This window comes from Semicossyphus pulcher, unplaced genomic scaffold, assembly GCF_022749685.1.
Source record: "Semicossyphus pulcher isolate SPU_LCO1_2020_fin unplaced genomic scaffold, fSemPul1.0.p SCAF_5, whole genome shotgun sequence".
In the NCBI taxonomy this organism is placed as follows: Eukaryota; Metazoa; Chordata; class Actinopteri; order Labriformes; family Labridae; genus Semicossyphus; species Semicossyphus pulcher.
Window position 1 is genome coordinate 11548347 of NW_027211726.1, and position 17094 is coordinate 11565440.

The window sequence follows — 17094 nt, forward strand, 5'->3', positions numbered from 1 at the left end:
CCTAGCCCTGCTTGCAAACTCAATGACGCACAACATAGCGAATCCATTATGAGTCAGACGAGGAAGCCATGCAAACCAGTAAACTGCGGTATGACTTGGTGTGGAGCGCGGCTAATGCAATAATTTAACATTGAATTGTATGAAAGGAAAGTACCCGAAATGTGACTATAAAGAAGTAGAGTACTCTGAATCGTGATTGGATTGCTTTTTCAGACCCTGGTTTCGAATTCAAGCTCTGCCAACATTTCCAACTCCCTCACGGTCATTTAACAAAACAGTTATGCACAACCATGATGATTTCAACACTCCAAATTAACTCCTTAAGGCATGGCAAGCAGATAGCTCAACAGATATAGTACCTGACCCGTGTATCAAAGGGTACGTTCAGACCCTGGCAAAACAAACAATAACCTGGGACCTTCCTTTCTTTAAGTTATCATAATGTAATGGAAAATAGATATACATGAATGAACAAGCAGGTACTTTAGTGTGGCAGGTTGTTATAATGGTTAGCCCTGTTGACTTGCAGGTTGAGGGTTCTGGGTTCAAAGTTAGCTGGGGGACTTATATTTTGAAGAAATCCTATTTTAATTCTCTTTAAACAAAGTGCAGACAAGTGCTCATAAAGTGCTAAATGAGTGGTGCATCTTCAAATTTTAGTTAAATAAATAATAAAAGGACAATCAGAATTCAGAATTGTGCTGACACGTCACTCCTCTTCAAGAATCTCACCAAAAAGCTCCACTCTTCAATGTAGTGGAATGTGTACAGTGGTAAAACAAGATTCTGTTTGGTCATTACAGAAAGTACACTTACTATCAATAAATGAGAATTTGACAGACAAGTGCTTCATACACTGAAGGTTGATAAGACACACACTCGGCCCCGCCCCTCTCCTACTTCCCAGATTCCCACGTGCCTCTCTGCCGCAGCAGCAGTCACATGACCGAGTCTTCGGCTGGTCACTTCCTGTACCTCGGTTGTTTTCCCTGCGGGAGAAAATAACGGATCCGCTTTGCTATCCGGACCGGGCGACACAACATAGCTGCAATCCAGATCCTGGCAGGCAGGACTGGAGGGGGAAACAACCGTAAACCTGTCTGTATTGATTATTCATCGGTTATCTAAACGACAGCGAGATGACAATCGGAGGGGCGGGTAGCTAGTTAACTGGATAAACAGACTTCACCGCCCGCCCTTTCGAGAAAGAAAATAAAACAAACGCAGCACTTTTTTATCAGCTAGAAGAAGAACAACAGCTGTTTTTTTTTTTCTACCTGTGACAACCGTTTACGCTAGCAGCAAGTGGTAGCTACATGACGTTAGCTCCCTTCTCTTAATCAACCTGCCACCGATATGTCAAAATACACAAGCTTCCCAGAGCCGATGGAAGACCACAACCCTTTTCAGGTGGGTGATATGAAATATGAGGCTAACATTAGCCTGTGTCAGTGCAGTCTGTCATGGTGAGCGTGATGGATGAAAGCCACTGATGGTTCCTCCGTGTAATAGCAGGCGTGTTGTTGCTCATGTGACGTTAGGGCCTCCAGACTCTTTTCCCACTTGTAGCTCATATTAACAGAGAATGACGGTAATAAAAGATACCCACTTTTTTAAAATGAGGATTAATACTATAGCAAGTAAAATTATCATATTCAAATTATTATTATGCTGTGCTTATTAATAAAATAACATTTTTTTTCCTCCGCTAGGACCCTGCAGTGACTCAACACAGCAGCAACACAGGATATGCCACACTGGACCTTTACAACCCATTTGATAATAATACTAATACGACTGGGGTGAGCGTGTTTTCCTTATCTTTGAGATAATACAAGGGGAAATAGTTGATAATGTGATTTATAAATAATGAAAAACACAGCAGTCTGATTAAGTGGACATGTTTTCTTTAGCATTAGCAGAGGAGGGGCTCCAGGGGCTAAATATAACCATCAATTTCCTTACCCGGGGTGTTAATTTGAATTAGCAAACATTTATTCAGTTACATGCAACTAGGACTGGGCCATATGGCCAAAATCCTATATCACGATATTGGATTTTTCATATCTCGATAACAACATATATCACGATATAGCATGTTTTCTGGTAATTTAACAAATAATTAGTCAGTATGAAATAACCACATGGTAAAGCCTATTTTTGGATAATCCTGTGTGAATTCAATACTTCTACTACTACTGAGTTTCTGTTTTCGCCTGGGCTGTGCCTGAACATGCCCGAGCTGTGCATGTTAATATCCATGTTGATAAGCAGCGCCTCCCTCTGTGGTTTGCTGCGGGTTCACTTCCATGTGCAAGGATTAAAACGTAAAGCGTTGTCAAAATGACGCAAAAATAGCCGCAAAGCAGTTCAGCTGCTGGTTTTGTGACATCATAATAGACGATATAGGAAAACACATACTATAGACGTTTTCATATAGTTTTAACGATATTGTCATATTGCCCAGCCCTACGTGCAACCTATAAGCATAAGGTGGCAGAAATGAACCCAGATAATCAGAATGAATTGCCATTCTGTTGAATGTCTTCTGTAATTGCTTGCAGCTATCCTTCTTTAAAGCTTTGAACTGTGTTTTAAAGGAGTCTGCTTCCAGACTTCAAAGAAACACAAACTAATAAATACACTTAATAACAGGGGTTGAAAATACTATGTTAAAAAGGTGCTTCTTTATGTTATTTGATCAAAAATATACTAGAGATTGACTTGTCTATTTGTTTTTCAGATCAATCATTTGCCAGCAATTAAGGCAGACCATAGCCTGATGATCGGGCTGAATTGCCATTTCATTTAACAGTCACAAAAATACTGGCAACAATTCATCATATGTCTAGAACCAAACTCAAATATTTTATTGACAAAACTGTCTCCACCAATGTTCAGGCCTGCATTATGCCTGCTGAATTTGTGCTTTATCGTTTAAAAGATCAACCGTGGCATGTTTTTATTAGAGCAGTCAGCTGATGCACAGTTAAGCTGAGGCTATCACACAAATTGCCATTGCCTTAGTTACAAGTCTTTTGTTGCTAGGAATCAGCTTAAGTCCAAACGTCCTTCCTGTGAGCTGTTGAAATCAGCAAATACTCCAAAAAGAGGAACTCAACATAGACACCATAGTTCTCTGCAATTATGAAACTTGGTGCATAAACAAGCTCTATGCCCTCTCCCATAATTCATAATTATCAGTGTGTAGCCCCTTGTTTTGATCAACTGCAGTCTCACTCAGGTCTTGGACAGGTGTGTTGTGTGACACTGTCCCTGTGTGATTTTGAAAAAGTTAGAATCTGCTTTATTCCGTTTTTAGAATAACATATGAAGGGATTTTACTTATACAGTGAAGGAAACACAATACAATGGAGTTGTATACATGACACAACAATAGAAACTTAATTCATTCATTAATGTAAAACTCTAATATTCCCCTTTCATTGTCTTGTCTCATGTCTTCTTCTTTATACTTCTTATGTTCCAGCCTCCGCCTCCGTATGAAGCCACCTCTCCCTCTGCTCCAGCTGTGCCTGCACAGACCCCACCCAGCAGCACCCGGACAACACCCACTGAGCCTCGCAACTATGGCTCCTACAACTCCCAGGTAAACACGCTGCAATATACATAAAGGACCTGCTGCTGCAGTTTACGTCTTAGACCAGGGCTTACAATCAGATATTAATATCAGTACATTGGATACATTAAATCTGGATTGAAGTCCTGCTGCTGTATGATACAGCGTAACAGTACAACGCCTGTCCTTCAGTGTCACGCACAGTGTATTTATGGATGTTAGAAGGAATAAACCCTCTCAGTTTCACTGTGTGCAGCTGGTGTCCTCAAAAACAAATCCCCCCATCATCAACAAGAGAGCACTCAGTTTAAATGATTTATTAATTCAAGCATATTTATGGGTCCTGTCACAGTTATGGGCAGATCTTCATCATTATTCCTACCTTCTGACCTATAACTGCACTTCCCAGAAACAGTTTACACTTGAAACATCAGCGAGATGCAAACGCTGATCCATATATTTCCTCTGCGAACCTCTTATCACAGCAGGTCTTTTACATAACCCTATTTATTATTTAGTACACAACCCCTCTTTGAAACTTGACATGCCATTCTGATGCATCATTTACCTTGTGTCTTGCTGCGTTAAGACTGCAGTTAATGCAACCACGGCGGAGCTGCTAAGGAAGCAGGAAGAGCTGGAGAAGAAGGCTCGGGAGCTGGAGAGGAGAGAGAGGGAGCTGGAGTCACACAGCCTGGGACCTGGAGCCTGTAAGAGAGAGGGAGGGCAGGGGAGGTGGTGGAGGGCATAAGAAGAAATCAGTGTTTGTGACATCTTCCTGTTCCTCTCTCCATCAGCTCGTCAGAATAACTGGCCCCCGCTGCCGGCGTTCTGCCCCGTGGGCCCCTGCTTCTACCAGGACATCAACGTGGAGATCACGCAGCGCTTCCAGCGCACTGTCACCATCATGTACTACTTCTGGATGTGTGAGTTCCTGTAACTCTTACTAAGTGCTGCGGTGTGAATTCTCAGCATCCTTGTGGCAACATCGCTGTCATGTAAGATAATTCGGTGTAGCAGCTCTTCAGGGGTTTGGATGGTGTGATGGTGGAGGGAAACGGTTCTGTATATGATTGGAGTTTAAGTGCACTGTCTCTTAAATCTCCACCTGTTAACATTTAAGATTTGTAAGTGGAAGTCAGGGGTCTTGTAAGTGAGTGTGAGCGGGAATATTTGAACAAAGACTCACACTTCACTGCGAGGTCAGCAAGAACAAACAAAAACAGTTGGTTCAGCTGCCTTCACCAACAGCTTCTACACAAGAGCCAGTGCAAATACATTTTCATATTAACTCAGCCAAAGCCCTAGATTGGACATTTTCAACACTCCCCGTCAGTACTCACACTGGATAAAAGTTAAGCAGGAACCAATCAAGGAGCCCATCAGCTATAGTCTGTCAACGATATAGCCCCTGGGAACAATGGTGAACATGCCGGGGCGTGTCGCCAGCGGTTAGCGATAAACGACTTCCTTTTGCTGCATTGTTTACAGAAAAAGAACCCGTTTTTCTTGTGATTGACTTTAATTAACCGGTCTTAAGTTTGCCGAAAATCAACATCATGATGCAGATTAGTAAAAATGAAGCTTTGTCCGGTCTGTCCTCAAGAACACTTTTAAAATGCCCGTTTGTTGAACGGAGGTCTGATCGATTCACACACGGACTGTTTTTCCTGCATACGCCGCAGCCTGCTGATGCGTGATTGGTCAATATTACTCAAACTACAAGCGTAGTACAAACGGAAACCAGAACACCCTAACATCCACGTCCCTGCCTACAGAGTCTACAGTTCTATGCAGATTCTGTAAATGGAGATTAAACAGGGACTAAAATCTGTGTCTGCTCACAAATGTACATCTAGGCTCTGGCATGATTGAACATTGACCTAAATACGAATGAAAATGGCAGAGAAAGAGAGAGATAGAAAGAGGAAGAGAAAGTGAATCTGCAAGTGAGGCAGAAAGTGAGTGCATCAAAAATGAAACTGATACATTTTTGCTCCATATTTACTTTACATTTTACTGTTATTTCTGAATCTTAAAAGGTGCTGATGCTGGAAAGGTCACCGTATATCTTTATGAGCTACTTAGATAATTAGCCTTCTGCAGAAACAGCCCTTAAAGTAACAGCATATAAAGTTATACAATTATACAGCTTTATTGCCATTCCAAGGCCTGGCAGCAGACCCTGGGTTAGAGGCTTTATGTTTGAGTTCCTTTATAACTGAAAACATTTTAATTTAAGTATTAAATTCACCAGAATAAAGATCCATTTTATAAAACAGCAGGAAAGGAAACTAATTACTAGCCTCATATTGCATCAGTTCTTCAGAGGGATAGATTTGTGTTCTAGTCTTAAGTGCTCTAGTCTCATACTGCAGTGCTGTTCACTTTCCGGTTCATCCGCCTGCACTCTAAGTCTTCTTTTCGTCTGTTATGTTGTGTCCAGTCTCCACTTGTACGCTGCTCTTCAACCTGGTCTCCTCCCTGGCCATGTTCTGCGTGGATGCCTCCGGTGGCGTTGGCCTGGGCCTCGCCATCCTCTGGGCCCTCCTTTTCACCCCCTGCTCCTTCGTCTGTTGGTACAGGCCCGTGTACAAAGCCTTCAGGTGCGTACCGCCCACGAACCACAAACCTGGCTTTTGTCAAACCACCATCAAACCAAGTTTTTCCTCTCTTGGTTTTGGCTCACTTCAAATCACATCTAAACCACGTACAATGAGAGATCATAGATAGACAACAGAGATGGCCAAGAATGTGTGTTTTTTTCACCTGATGAGTGGCCGATAGGAGCCGGAAACTCTGCCTGGTGTCTAAATCTGATTGAGGAAGCAAAAGAAGTGGAACCAAGAGCACCAGCACAAGAAGCATGTTAAGGGAAGCAAACACAGCAGCTTTGAAACAACAAGACCACTGATTTTATGGCTGCAAACTTTACCTTTGTTGTGTCTCATGCACGGCATTTCTTCTACAGACCTCTTCATGTATCTTGTTAGTATCGTCCCGTGTGTCCAAAAGGGGGAGGGTCTTCGCTCTCTATAGTGAAGCATAAACGGGATTGAGCTGTTGCTTCATTTTGCTCAGTAATATTTTTCTCTCTTCTTTCCAGGAGTGACAGCTCCTTCAATTTCTTTCTCTTCTTCTTCGTTTTCTTTGCCCAAGTGGTGACCTACGTCATCATGACTATCGGCATCCCTGGATGGGGTTTCAGGTACGACTCGTGAAAAAACACTTTCATGCATTCCTCTTTCAAGTTGTTTCCTATCTGGGTAAGAAAAAGCTAATGCAATACACTCAGCGTCCATATGGGGAGGCCTTTTAGATAGCAGGTTTACTTGTTATTTAAGAGAAGAGCTCAGGTATAACTACTGACGTTAATGATGGCTCTTTTCCATTTAAGCATCCCGGTAAGCAACTGAACTTGTATTTTTTTTATAGATAAACTGAAGGATTAAATGTTCCTGTGTGATTTGAATCTCCTTAAGCTAAATTAATTATTCAAAGAATTTAATTAGCTGAACAATGCAAAGTTCACAAAGCTAAAAACAGGCTCATAAGAGTCGAATTTTTTAGGGTAAGATGGTGCATTGTTGTAGATTAAACCACCCAACAGTTAATATAATAGTTAAACTGAGCACAACCGTGCAACTTCCACATGTATGCTGCAGTAATATTAATCCAAAAGCTTCATATTTGTTATTAAACCACAAACAGACACATTTCTACTGCATAAAGAATATGGTTCCTCGTCCAGAGAAAAGCTGTTTGCAATAAATCGATATGATCAGATTTTTCAGAATAAAAGTTTAATAAAAAATTGGCATCAGTGCAACTTGCTTACTCTCTTCAGAAAGTGTGTATCGGTTGATTATGGAAGTGGAACTTTTTCTTTCATCACACAGATAATTTAGTTATCGTTGCTTCTCTAAGTATGCAGCGTCTCTGATTGAGCACAGTGCTGTATATTTAACACCAGATGTAAAGATAGTAAGGAAAGTGTTTTCACTTCACTATTCTACTTGCATATAAGATTACTTCCTGACTTTTTAGCTTGCACATTAATTCTCTGTTAATATCTCTGTGTCCCTCCCTCAGTGGATGGATCGTGAGCCTGGCTGCCCTGAATTCCAGCGTCCCTGTTGGTGTGATCATGATGATGAATGCTGTCCTCTTTACTGCCCAAACCGCCATGGGGGTTGTCATGCTGAAGAAGGTGAAAACTGAATACATTTGTTTATATGTAGGGGAAATTCACACGAAAAAACTCAATTAATGTTGAGTGTCAGTCACATGATCCCTATGTGGACTAATTAACGGGAGGTTCAGAGTAGTATCATATAGACAGAAACTCCATAGAGTAAAATGCAGGTAAATGAGACAAAGTGTGAGACAGGTGTGGTGCACACAAGCTCGTTAGCACCCTGGTTTTAATGGTCCCCCTACATGAATACATTTTAAAGTCAGACATGGTTTTATTCTTGGATTATTTGTTGTCATGATTTATTATCAAATGTTAGCGCGTTGACCCAGGTTTTTCAGACCCGGGAAGACCTGCTTAGAGATGCTGATTGTCTCTTTTCCCATTGCCAGTGGAGTATCCTGCTTTCGGTCTCTTTTCTGCTGTGTCACCGTCTGATGTCGCAATTGGCCGGAGACAGAGTTAGTAAGCAGTGAAGATGTTACGGTGGTTAGGCCTTTATTGTATCTATTACTCATTCAGTCTGTGTATCAAACTCGGCTGCGACAAATTTGGAACAATGTTCGAGCTCTGCTCGGACGGAGACGGGCAGAATTTGTAGCTGAGATGACAAAGAGTCGCAGAAGTTACCGACGGAGCATAGCATCGCACCAGGAAGGTGGCGGAGATTAGCGTGTTGACACAGGTTTTGTGTTCCCATCAATGCCGATCGGAGCCGAGGCGAGAATTACCCAGGTCTACTGCAGAGTCATTTGACCCGGGTCTGAATGCTGATTGTAGCCTTTCCCACTAAGCAAAAAAAGCCGGGTGTTAGCGGGTGTTAGCGGGTTTTTTGACCAGTGGGAAAGCTTTTTTTTTTCTGACCAAGTGATCTGATTGGACAAGATCAATTCCATGAGTGCTGATATAGAGAACAACATCACTGGGACTTTTCACTCTATGTATCACTCCACCTCAGCCAGGTGTTCTGAATACTGTCAATTAACACTACAGCAGACCGTGTATGTCTACATTGATCAAGCTGGTACCTCTGAATCACACAGACTCTTATTTCACTGGTTGATGATGAATTAAAACAAATGTACATGATAAAAAACAGCTGATCTATGGTAACCTGTAGACACAGAGTGCAGGAGAATGTTTAGGTTGCTTAGCAACAACAGACCAGTGTCAGTTAAGTTGTGGAACTAGTTGAGTTGGTGGAGCAAAATATAATCTGTTGTTGATTATTACTTTTTACTACTATTCGCCGCATGTATAGCTGTTAAATCAATATCACACTCGAGGTCGTGATGTACTGAATATCATAATCCGCCACAGGCCGTCACTCCCTCTCCCTCTCGTGATATTAAATGTTTCTTGGATTCTGCCCTAATAGTACTCCAGCAAGCACATCCAGGTTTCTAACATACAGCATTAATTCAAAACGTAATTCAACATACACTTCATGTCAATTTAAAGTTACAGAGAGGAATCTTTGTAACACAGGTTAAGCCAAAAACTAACCTGGCCTGCACCAGGTTAATCTGCAGGGAAATGTTTCCATGGAAACTAAAGTCAGACATGAAAAAATATAGTACTAAGCCTGATTTACTGAAAAAAGCCCGGTTTAGTGGTATTTAAAATGCAGGAAATCACACAAAAAGGCAGAAAAATGATCATAATATTTTGTCCAGTTAAGTACTTATTCAAATCCAATCAATTAGTCAGGGACTTGGAGATCTAATTTAAAAATACTTGAATATTTATGTGCGCTGTGCTTTTAATTGCTTTCAGTACAGCTAATAATGACTGAAAGACAATTAGGAGATACTGTGACATGATAGAGGAGGTCCCATTTCCTGAAATTAGTCAAAGGAAGCGAGGGGAATCAGCACTGTCAAGCTGTGTTTGCACTTTCCACCTTGTCCCAGGTGCCCAGGTGGTCCACCTGCCATGAAGCAGTCATTAGATAACAAACAGACTGAAGAATAGCCACGATATCAGGTTCGGCGTATCCTTTTCCCCCCTCACAATGTGCTTGATATGATGAAGAGCTGCTGCGTGTATCGTGTATCAGCGCCCTCTGCTCTTCCTCTCCTCAGGTCCACAGTCTGTACAGGCAGACCGACGCCAGCTTCCAGAAGGCCCAGGCCGAGTTCGCCACCGGAGTCATGTCCAATCAGGCCGTGCGCCAGGCCGCCACAAGCGCCGCCACTACTGCTGCCCAGGGGGCGTTCACTGCACCTCGATAGAGAGCGAGGAGAGGGGCTGGGAGGGTAAGAAGTAGAGGAGGTGGAGGGGGAGACAGAGGAGGGCCCTCTCAGCTTGATAGAGGATCAGTTTGGTATCTATTTCCCCACAGGTGATTAGAATTTGATCGCAGGGGGGCGGGTGAACTGAGTCTGTATAATTACCCCTGAGCAGATGAATTCAGGGCAATTGCATGAGACAAAGGTGGGGTTGTCTAATTTCTGAAGGTGTACAGGACGAGTAAGCTACGTTGCCAAACCAGGAGAAAACAAATCAAGAGGTGTTGAGAAAAGAAACAGATGTTAAAGCTGTGTGTTATTTAGCGCAGTACGTGTCAGTGAATGCAGGGAAAAAGCTTCTTTTTTTGTATGAAAATAAAAGCTGTGTGCCAAGTGGGGGCAGTTCTGGCCTGAATGTCCCCCATTTTTAGATGACTACAGTTGTACATTGTGTCTATGAGGAGCCTTGTTCGAGTCTGGAGCTGAACACTGAAATGTTGCCAATCTAACATTTGATCCATAACTGAGCAGCTTCACTTTGGCTTTCTTTTGCTGTTGCTTACGTGTAAACTAACAAGTTACTTTGTTATTATTGTTTCCTGTGAGAATGCCTATTTACATTATTGCCAAAACCTCTCATACTGTAAAGATTATGAACTTGTGTTGTTTGGGTTATAATGTATGTGTCACTGTTCTGTTGGTGTTGCTTGTGGTTCTTATGATTATTACAGGTCACTGTCTTGGTTTTAATAAAATATATTGTCATGCTTACACTTTCTACTGCTCTTATTAATGCCTTATTTTAGTTTAAAACATAATTAATAGGATACATTTAATACTTTATTTTAGTTTCAATTAAGTCAAACTTCCTGGTTTAGCAAGTTAATCACCATGACATACTTTAACGGCTTGTTTTTGACAGACAGGAAGTGATTTAGCGTTGCTAGGAAACAGCCTGGATACAGTTCTGCATAGAAACCAGATCGTCAAACTAGATTTGTAAAAGAGTATTCGCTATATTTTAACCGTCTTTATAAAGAGAAAAATACCCTTTAAATCTTTTTTTATTCTCTGGCGACCCCCAACATACTTCAAGGAAACTGCACCTATGATGTCATCCTCACAACTTGTTGCTTTTTGAGCTGTGGGTGGGTTCCTTTTGCAGCCTGATTTTTGCAGCACTGTCCGAAGCAAGTCTTTAAACGAATCTGTAGGTAAAGATATACGTTTTACATATCTTATCGACCAATTAAAAGTGTTTATCTATAAAATTGACAATATGTGGAGTGTGTTTTGAATGTGCCATCCGCAGCCTGGTATCTGTCAGTTCCCGAGCCCCCGAACCCCCAAGACTCCTTCGACCCGCCGTGTGAGACTTTTATGGACTGCCACACCTACGTCAGGACCTACGTTACATCGTGAACATGGCGGAGGCTGCGGACACACCACAACACCGGTTTTTCTGTCACTGCTGTAAATGTGAAACTAACCCCAAACTCCCGGTGAGTCACTTTGGAGAGTGTTTTTATTCCACACGTGCTGCTTTGGGAATCATACACGCAGCCACAGAGGAAGGATTACGATTTATAGAGCTCCTTTTTTTCTTCTTAAAAGTTAAAAGATTGATTTTAAGTTTATTCATTCAAATTATAACTACTATGTTCATTATAGGAAACGTATGACGGCATGTTGGTGGTTGTTCGTGTGCGTAAAGCATGCGTAAAGATCTCCCTTTACAGAGAGAGGGAGTCAAATCTGGCGATTCACGTTGCCATATTTAGAAGCACCACTGTTGGCGACTTTGCGTCCAGTTGTCTACTGTCAACTGCGTGTGAGAGACGTAAAGGGGGCTGGCCGGGTGTCACCACAAGCACCAGCAGCCGCACATAAAGGGCTTCTTAAACTGTTACATGCCACAGAGCCACAAATAGGTGCTTTTTACCCCTGCAGCCCTTTTCTGTCCTCCCTTAAGCCTATTTAACTTTTGCTAAATTAGTTTGAGATTACGCTTCTCTCATGGCATTTGTTGCGCAGCTGGTATTTTCATGGCATGATTACGCACCGATATTGTTATGATGCAGCAGAAGCGCACGTGTGTTTGCATGTGAGGAATAGAGAGATGAGTTGGTTTGAATGAGGGAAAGAGAGATTGGATAAAGCAAATCTTTACTCTACGGCCAAAAATATGTGGACACACATGTGCAAATACACTATTTAAAGTTTTACATTATTTTCACTCTACCCATTATTTTTCTGTTTCACAGAAAACATGGGTAGAGGGTCAAAGGGGTGACATGTGGCAGGTCCCTAGTAGGAATCAAACCTGGTACATTGACATTAAATGTTCCTAACCACTTAGCCACTAGGATATCTTGCCTTTGTGTGTTATTAGCCACTGTAGGCTCCACCTGACTTCTGAGTAATGCAATGATATTTTAGTTTGTGTCCAACTTTGTGGCAACAGTTTAGGAAAATCACTTCTCTCTTTTAGAAGTCACAGTGACCTGGGGCTTCCAGTTTGCATGCCATAAGAGAGCAACGTTGCGACGTTATTGCATGTAATCCTCTGCTTTAACTCCCCACCTTTCCTGCCTGTATCTACACAATCATTATCTAATGGTAAAAGCAAAAAAAGAAACCGCCAGGCCCCAAAATCATAAAAAAGCCTTCCTAGAATAATGGAGGCACCAGGTAATGACCATAGTTTTGGAATATGATAAGAAATTGTCCACATACTTTTGGGCAGGTAGTGTATCTTATGTTTTCTGTCCCCTTCTCAGGATCTGGTCTGCCCCAGATGTGACTCCGGCTTCATTGAGGAGGTAGCAGAAGACTCCGGGTACACACTAGCTGTAGTGTTTATGCAAAATGCAACATGGTCACTGTAGAGACTATTTTTAAACCTTTAGGCTCTCAAGAGTTGTGTTTGACGCCTCTGATATTAACACAAATGTTTCAAATTTGCTGTCTAGTCTCCTGCAGGACAGCACGCCAGCCTCCAGCGAAGATTCAAACTCGTTGTTCTCAGAAGTATGTCCTTGAAAGTGGCGTTTTAATAGTAACACTCCTCTTCCTCAGACGCTTTGTTTGACATATTGCTTCTCTGGTCCCTCTCCAAGTTATGGCAGCTGCTGTTTATGGAGCGCTCGGCTCTGCTGTCGCATCCGCCCTCCTCAGAGTCGGACCCAGAGGACGGCGAGCAGATATCTGCAGGTCAGAGCTGTCCGTCTCCAGCGTCGCCCGGTGCTGCTGGAGCCGGGGAGCCGGAGCCTCCCTCTCAGCTGGAGCAGGAGAGGTCGTCCAGGCCTGATCAGAGGCCTGCAGTGGAAGGGTGTGTGGACATGGTACACAGAAACATCACCAGTGTGTGCTCAAGTTATTTCTACATATCTTGCTTCTTAAGTCTTGTGAAGCAGAGTATAAGTAGATTAAAGGTGGGCATACAGTATCAACTAATAACTAGCAAGATACACACATACATGAACAGCTTTTTCATTTAAATGGTACAAGGAAAGAGGACAAAAGGTTAGTCTGATATATAAATATTTGGAGTATCTATTTGATATTTACAATCACGGCACAGTGGTGCAGTGGTTAGCGTCACAGCGTTGCCTCACACCTAGAGGTTTCCTGGTTTCTTTGTGCAGTTTGCATGTTCTCCCCGTGCATGCATGGGTTCCCTCCGGGTACTTCCGGCTTCCTCCCACAGTCCAAAGAATTCTAAAGTGTGAAAGGTTGTCTGTCTCTCTCTGTGTCAGCCCTGTGATTGACTGGCGATCAGTCCAGGGTGTACCCCGCCTCTCTCCCATTGAAGGCTGGGATTGGCTCCAGGCCCGCCACGACCCGAAACAGGATTAGCGGTATAGATAATATCAATTATCAGTTTATTTAGTAATATTATTACGAGATAACAAAGCAAGAAATATGTGTGAGATAGTGCTACTATATGTTAAGACTAGATTAAAGCAGGTTGCATATCTCAAACTATAAATAAAAAGATAAATAAATCATGTTAGAAAAGCTGTAAGCTTTCTCTTGCATGCACTGAGATTGTGATGATAAAGTGTAGTATGCAAATAGTGTGATGGTAAAATGGACTGCACTTACATAGAGCTTTTCTAGTCTTCCCTCTTCACACACACATACACATTCATATACTATAGCAGATGCTGCTATGTAAAGTGCTCGACTGTCAATCAGTCATCACATTCACACACCGTTGGCTATGCCACCGGGCGCAGTTTGGGGTTTATTACCCAAGGACACTTGACATGTAGACTGAGGGAGCTGGGGATCAAACCATCAACTTTCCGATTGAAAGACGACCGACTGAGCCACAGCCGACCCAATGAAGATGGGACTCTTGATACTCAAAAATCACTTGTTTATGGCTGTTACTTTTAACAGTCATAACTATTAACTACAGCACTCTGCCATCAGGACAAAGCATTGCAAATGTGGGGTAAAGCTCCCTTATGACACATCTTGGTGTATGGTTTGTTCTACGAAGCATAGTCTTAAACCAATCAGTATTGTAGGAGGGTTATGTCAATTTTTTTTTTTTTTTAGCAGAATGACTTTTCTGAACTCAGACCAGATACTGACTAAAGAGAACATCTGCACGCATCAGTTAATTAACCATCTATCACAAAGGTATGGCTTGGATTCAAACTGCTAAATATTCAGTTGTCTATAACGCACACTGAAGCAGACATCTCTGCTCTCTGTTCTTGCCTTTCAAAGGATCGTGCAGCAGTTCTTGTCCGGCCTGTTTGCCAACAACGGAAACCCCGGTGCTGCACCAGCTGCACTGTAAGCGCCTTTTAACATTTCCATTTGCATCATTTACTTTTGATTTCATCTAACGCCCTGTGCCAACCTCCCACTCTCTCTCACTCTCTCTCTCTCTCTCCTTCGCTTTGTGTCTCAGATCCAGCATGCTTCAGTTGTACGCGAACCCTGGAGACTATGCGTGGGGTCAGGGAGGTCTGGACGCTGTCATCACAGAGGTCAGTGATATCAGAAGGGAGATTTGTATACATTGTGGCCTCAATATTAGTTTTATTCAGTCTAACTTCGTCACTTCTCCTTCTTCTCTTTCCACCCATATCCTATCTTTATCTACATAAACTCTCTATGTTTTACTGCATCTTTTTTCACTCTTTTCTCCACTTAAATATCCACACTCCTTATGTCTTATTTATTCACTCACTCAGTTGATAGGACATTTGGAGAGCACAGGTCCGCCTCCTGCAGAGAAGGACATGATCTCATCCCTGCCAACTGTTTGCATCTCTAAAGAACAGACAGGTAGAGGATGATCAGTGCAATATGTCTCATATTTGGAGCTGAAAGTTTGGCTTTTGATATTGAGGTTTGTGTTTCAACTTCTTCCCATTCCTCCTTATGTGCTAGTTAAGTTGACCCCTCTTTTTCTCCATAATTTTTTCCCTCCCTTCCCTTGTCTTCCTTCCTGCAATCTTTCCTTTCCTCTTCCTATATTTACTACTTTTTCCTCCCCTCCTTTCATCTTTCCTCTCCCCCTCTTCTCTCCTTTTGTCTCTCGTATTTCCTCCTTATGTCTGGACTTACCTCCTCTATCTTTCCATTCCTCCTCCTTATTTTCATTTCCTCCTTACTTACAACTCTTTGTGATTGGCAGTAATGTTTCATTAAAAAAACATTTTGCAAAAGCATAAAAGCACAGCACAGCTTGACCACATTAGAACTCATTTATTTATACATTCAAATATCATTGTACATGCCTTATTAATTGTTTATAAAGTCTGAGTTAAAAACTTTTATAAAGACATAGACTTGTCTCTCACACCTAAGGAGCAATGAGTCATTTAAAACTTCATGACTGTGCTTTCTGTATCTGCTTCTCAAACATTCAGTTTCTGTTTTCTGTCTCAGACTGCAGACTGGAGTGTCCCGTGTGCAGAGAGGAGTATTCATTAGGGGAGTCTGTCAGGAAGCTTCCCTGCCTCCATTTCTTCCACAGTGAATGTATAGTGCCCTGGCTGGAGCTGGTAAGGACGTGGAGTGGATGTGGTCAGTGGGATGACATTTTGAAGGCCCGTTAGATTAGTCATGAAGGTTTTAGGAGTGTGTCACACCTCGAAAAACACAGAAACCTTTATATTTTCTAAGGCTACACTGTAAATACTGTGAGCCTTTACTTGCAGATTAAAACGTTTCTTTCTCCCTCTCACAGCACGATACCTGCCCAGTGTGCCGAAAAAGCCTTGAAGGTGTCGACAACAGCCTCCCGCCCACATCAGAACCCCCAGACCCCCGTTCCATTCGCACAGAGCAACAGGAGAGGCAGGCGATTTGAGGAACAATCCAAGAGACTCTACCTCCTTCACTGTTTTCAAGAGACTGCTTTTAAATAAAACTCATCACATGCATCAGTCATAACCTAAAGCTTCAACTCTCACTTTTCTGAGCTAAGGACCGTTATGTGTTCTGCTACAACATCTTTATACAAACACAAAGGGAGTCTGACAAGTTGTGGAGGTGATGCGCCGTTCTCGCCCTCTCAGGTGGACTTTGATGTCATGAACTAATCACCACTGATCTGCCAGTGGATGTCAAAATGATGGAAAATACACAGTTATGTAACACTTAAGGCTCTTGGTAAAACAATTTCTTAACGCAGTATATTTTTATGTGAATCAGCATTGATCTCCTCTCTACTGGAAGCTGTTATTAAAGCCTAACCCTGTGATCCGCACCCTCTGCACCTCCTTTTATCCCCGAGGCGGACTCTTTATATTTATTGCAGCTATTTTATAGCTTTTTCAACCGATCTGTTAAATAATCAGCGGGGTTAACGCGGCAGCTTTATTCCACCGAGTGCATATGTGAGGCTTTTCTGTGTACCTGTTGCATTTTGTTTTCAGCCCCTTTGTAACTGCATAATAGATGAAGGATATGATCTCGGTAGAAGAGAATACAATAGAAAAGTTTACCTGAATATGACAGTACATGGGGAATACAGAGTTGTATATCAGGGTGACAACTCCAATATAATCTGCACACCTACAGTATATTACAGTTAGGCTCAATGCAGCCAGTAAAAA

The 17094-nt window shown here is 42.2% G+C and overlaps 2 protein-coding genes across 2 annotated transcripts; both read left to right on the forward strand.

Annotated features, from left to right (window-relative positions):
• The first annotated feature begins 948 nt into the window (after positions 1-948).
• On the forward strand, positions 949-10777 carry scamp3 (secretory carrier membrane protein 3). Its single transcript, XM_069681919.1, has 9 exons — positions 949-1410; positions 1713-1802; positions 3491-3610; positions 4170-4290; positions 4378-4506; positions 6027-6186; positions 6687-6788; positions 7673-7790; positions 9860-10777. The coding sequence occupies exons 1-9, from the start codon at positions 1357-1359 to the stop codon at positions 10007-10009; spliced, it is 1044 nt and encodes a 347-aa protein (XP_069538020.1). The 5' UTR covers positions 949-1356; the 3' UTR covers positions 10010-10777.
• Positions 10778-11430: 653 nt separating this feature from the next.
• rnf115b (ring finger protein 115b) lies at positions 11431-16726 on the forward strand. Its single transcript, XM_069681805.1, has 9 exons — positions 11431-11508; positions 12787-12845; positions 12979-13036; positions 13126-13337; positions 14750-14818; positions 14937-15015; positions 15223-15316; positions 15923-16038; positions 16224-16726. The coding sequence occupies exons 1-9, from the start codon at positions 11431-11433 to the stop codon at positions 16344-16346; spliced, it is 888 nt and encodes a 295-aa protein (XP_069537906.1). The 3' UTR covers positions 16347-16726.
• Positions 16727-17094: the final 368 nt, after the last annotated feature.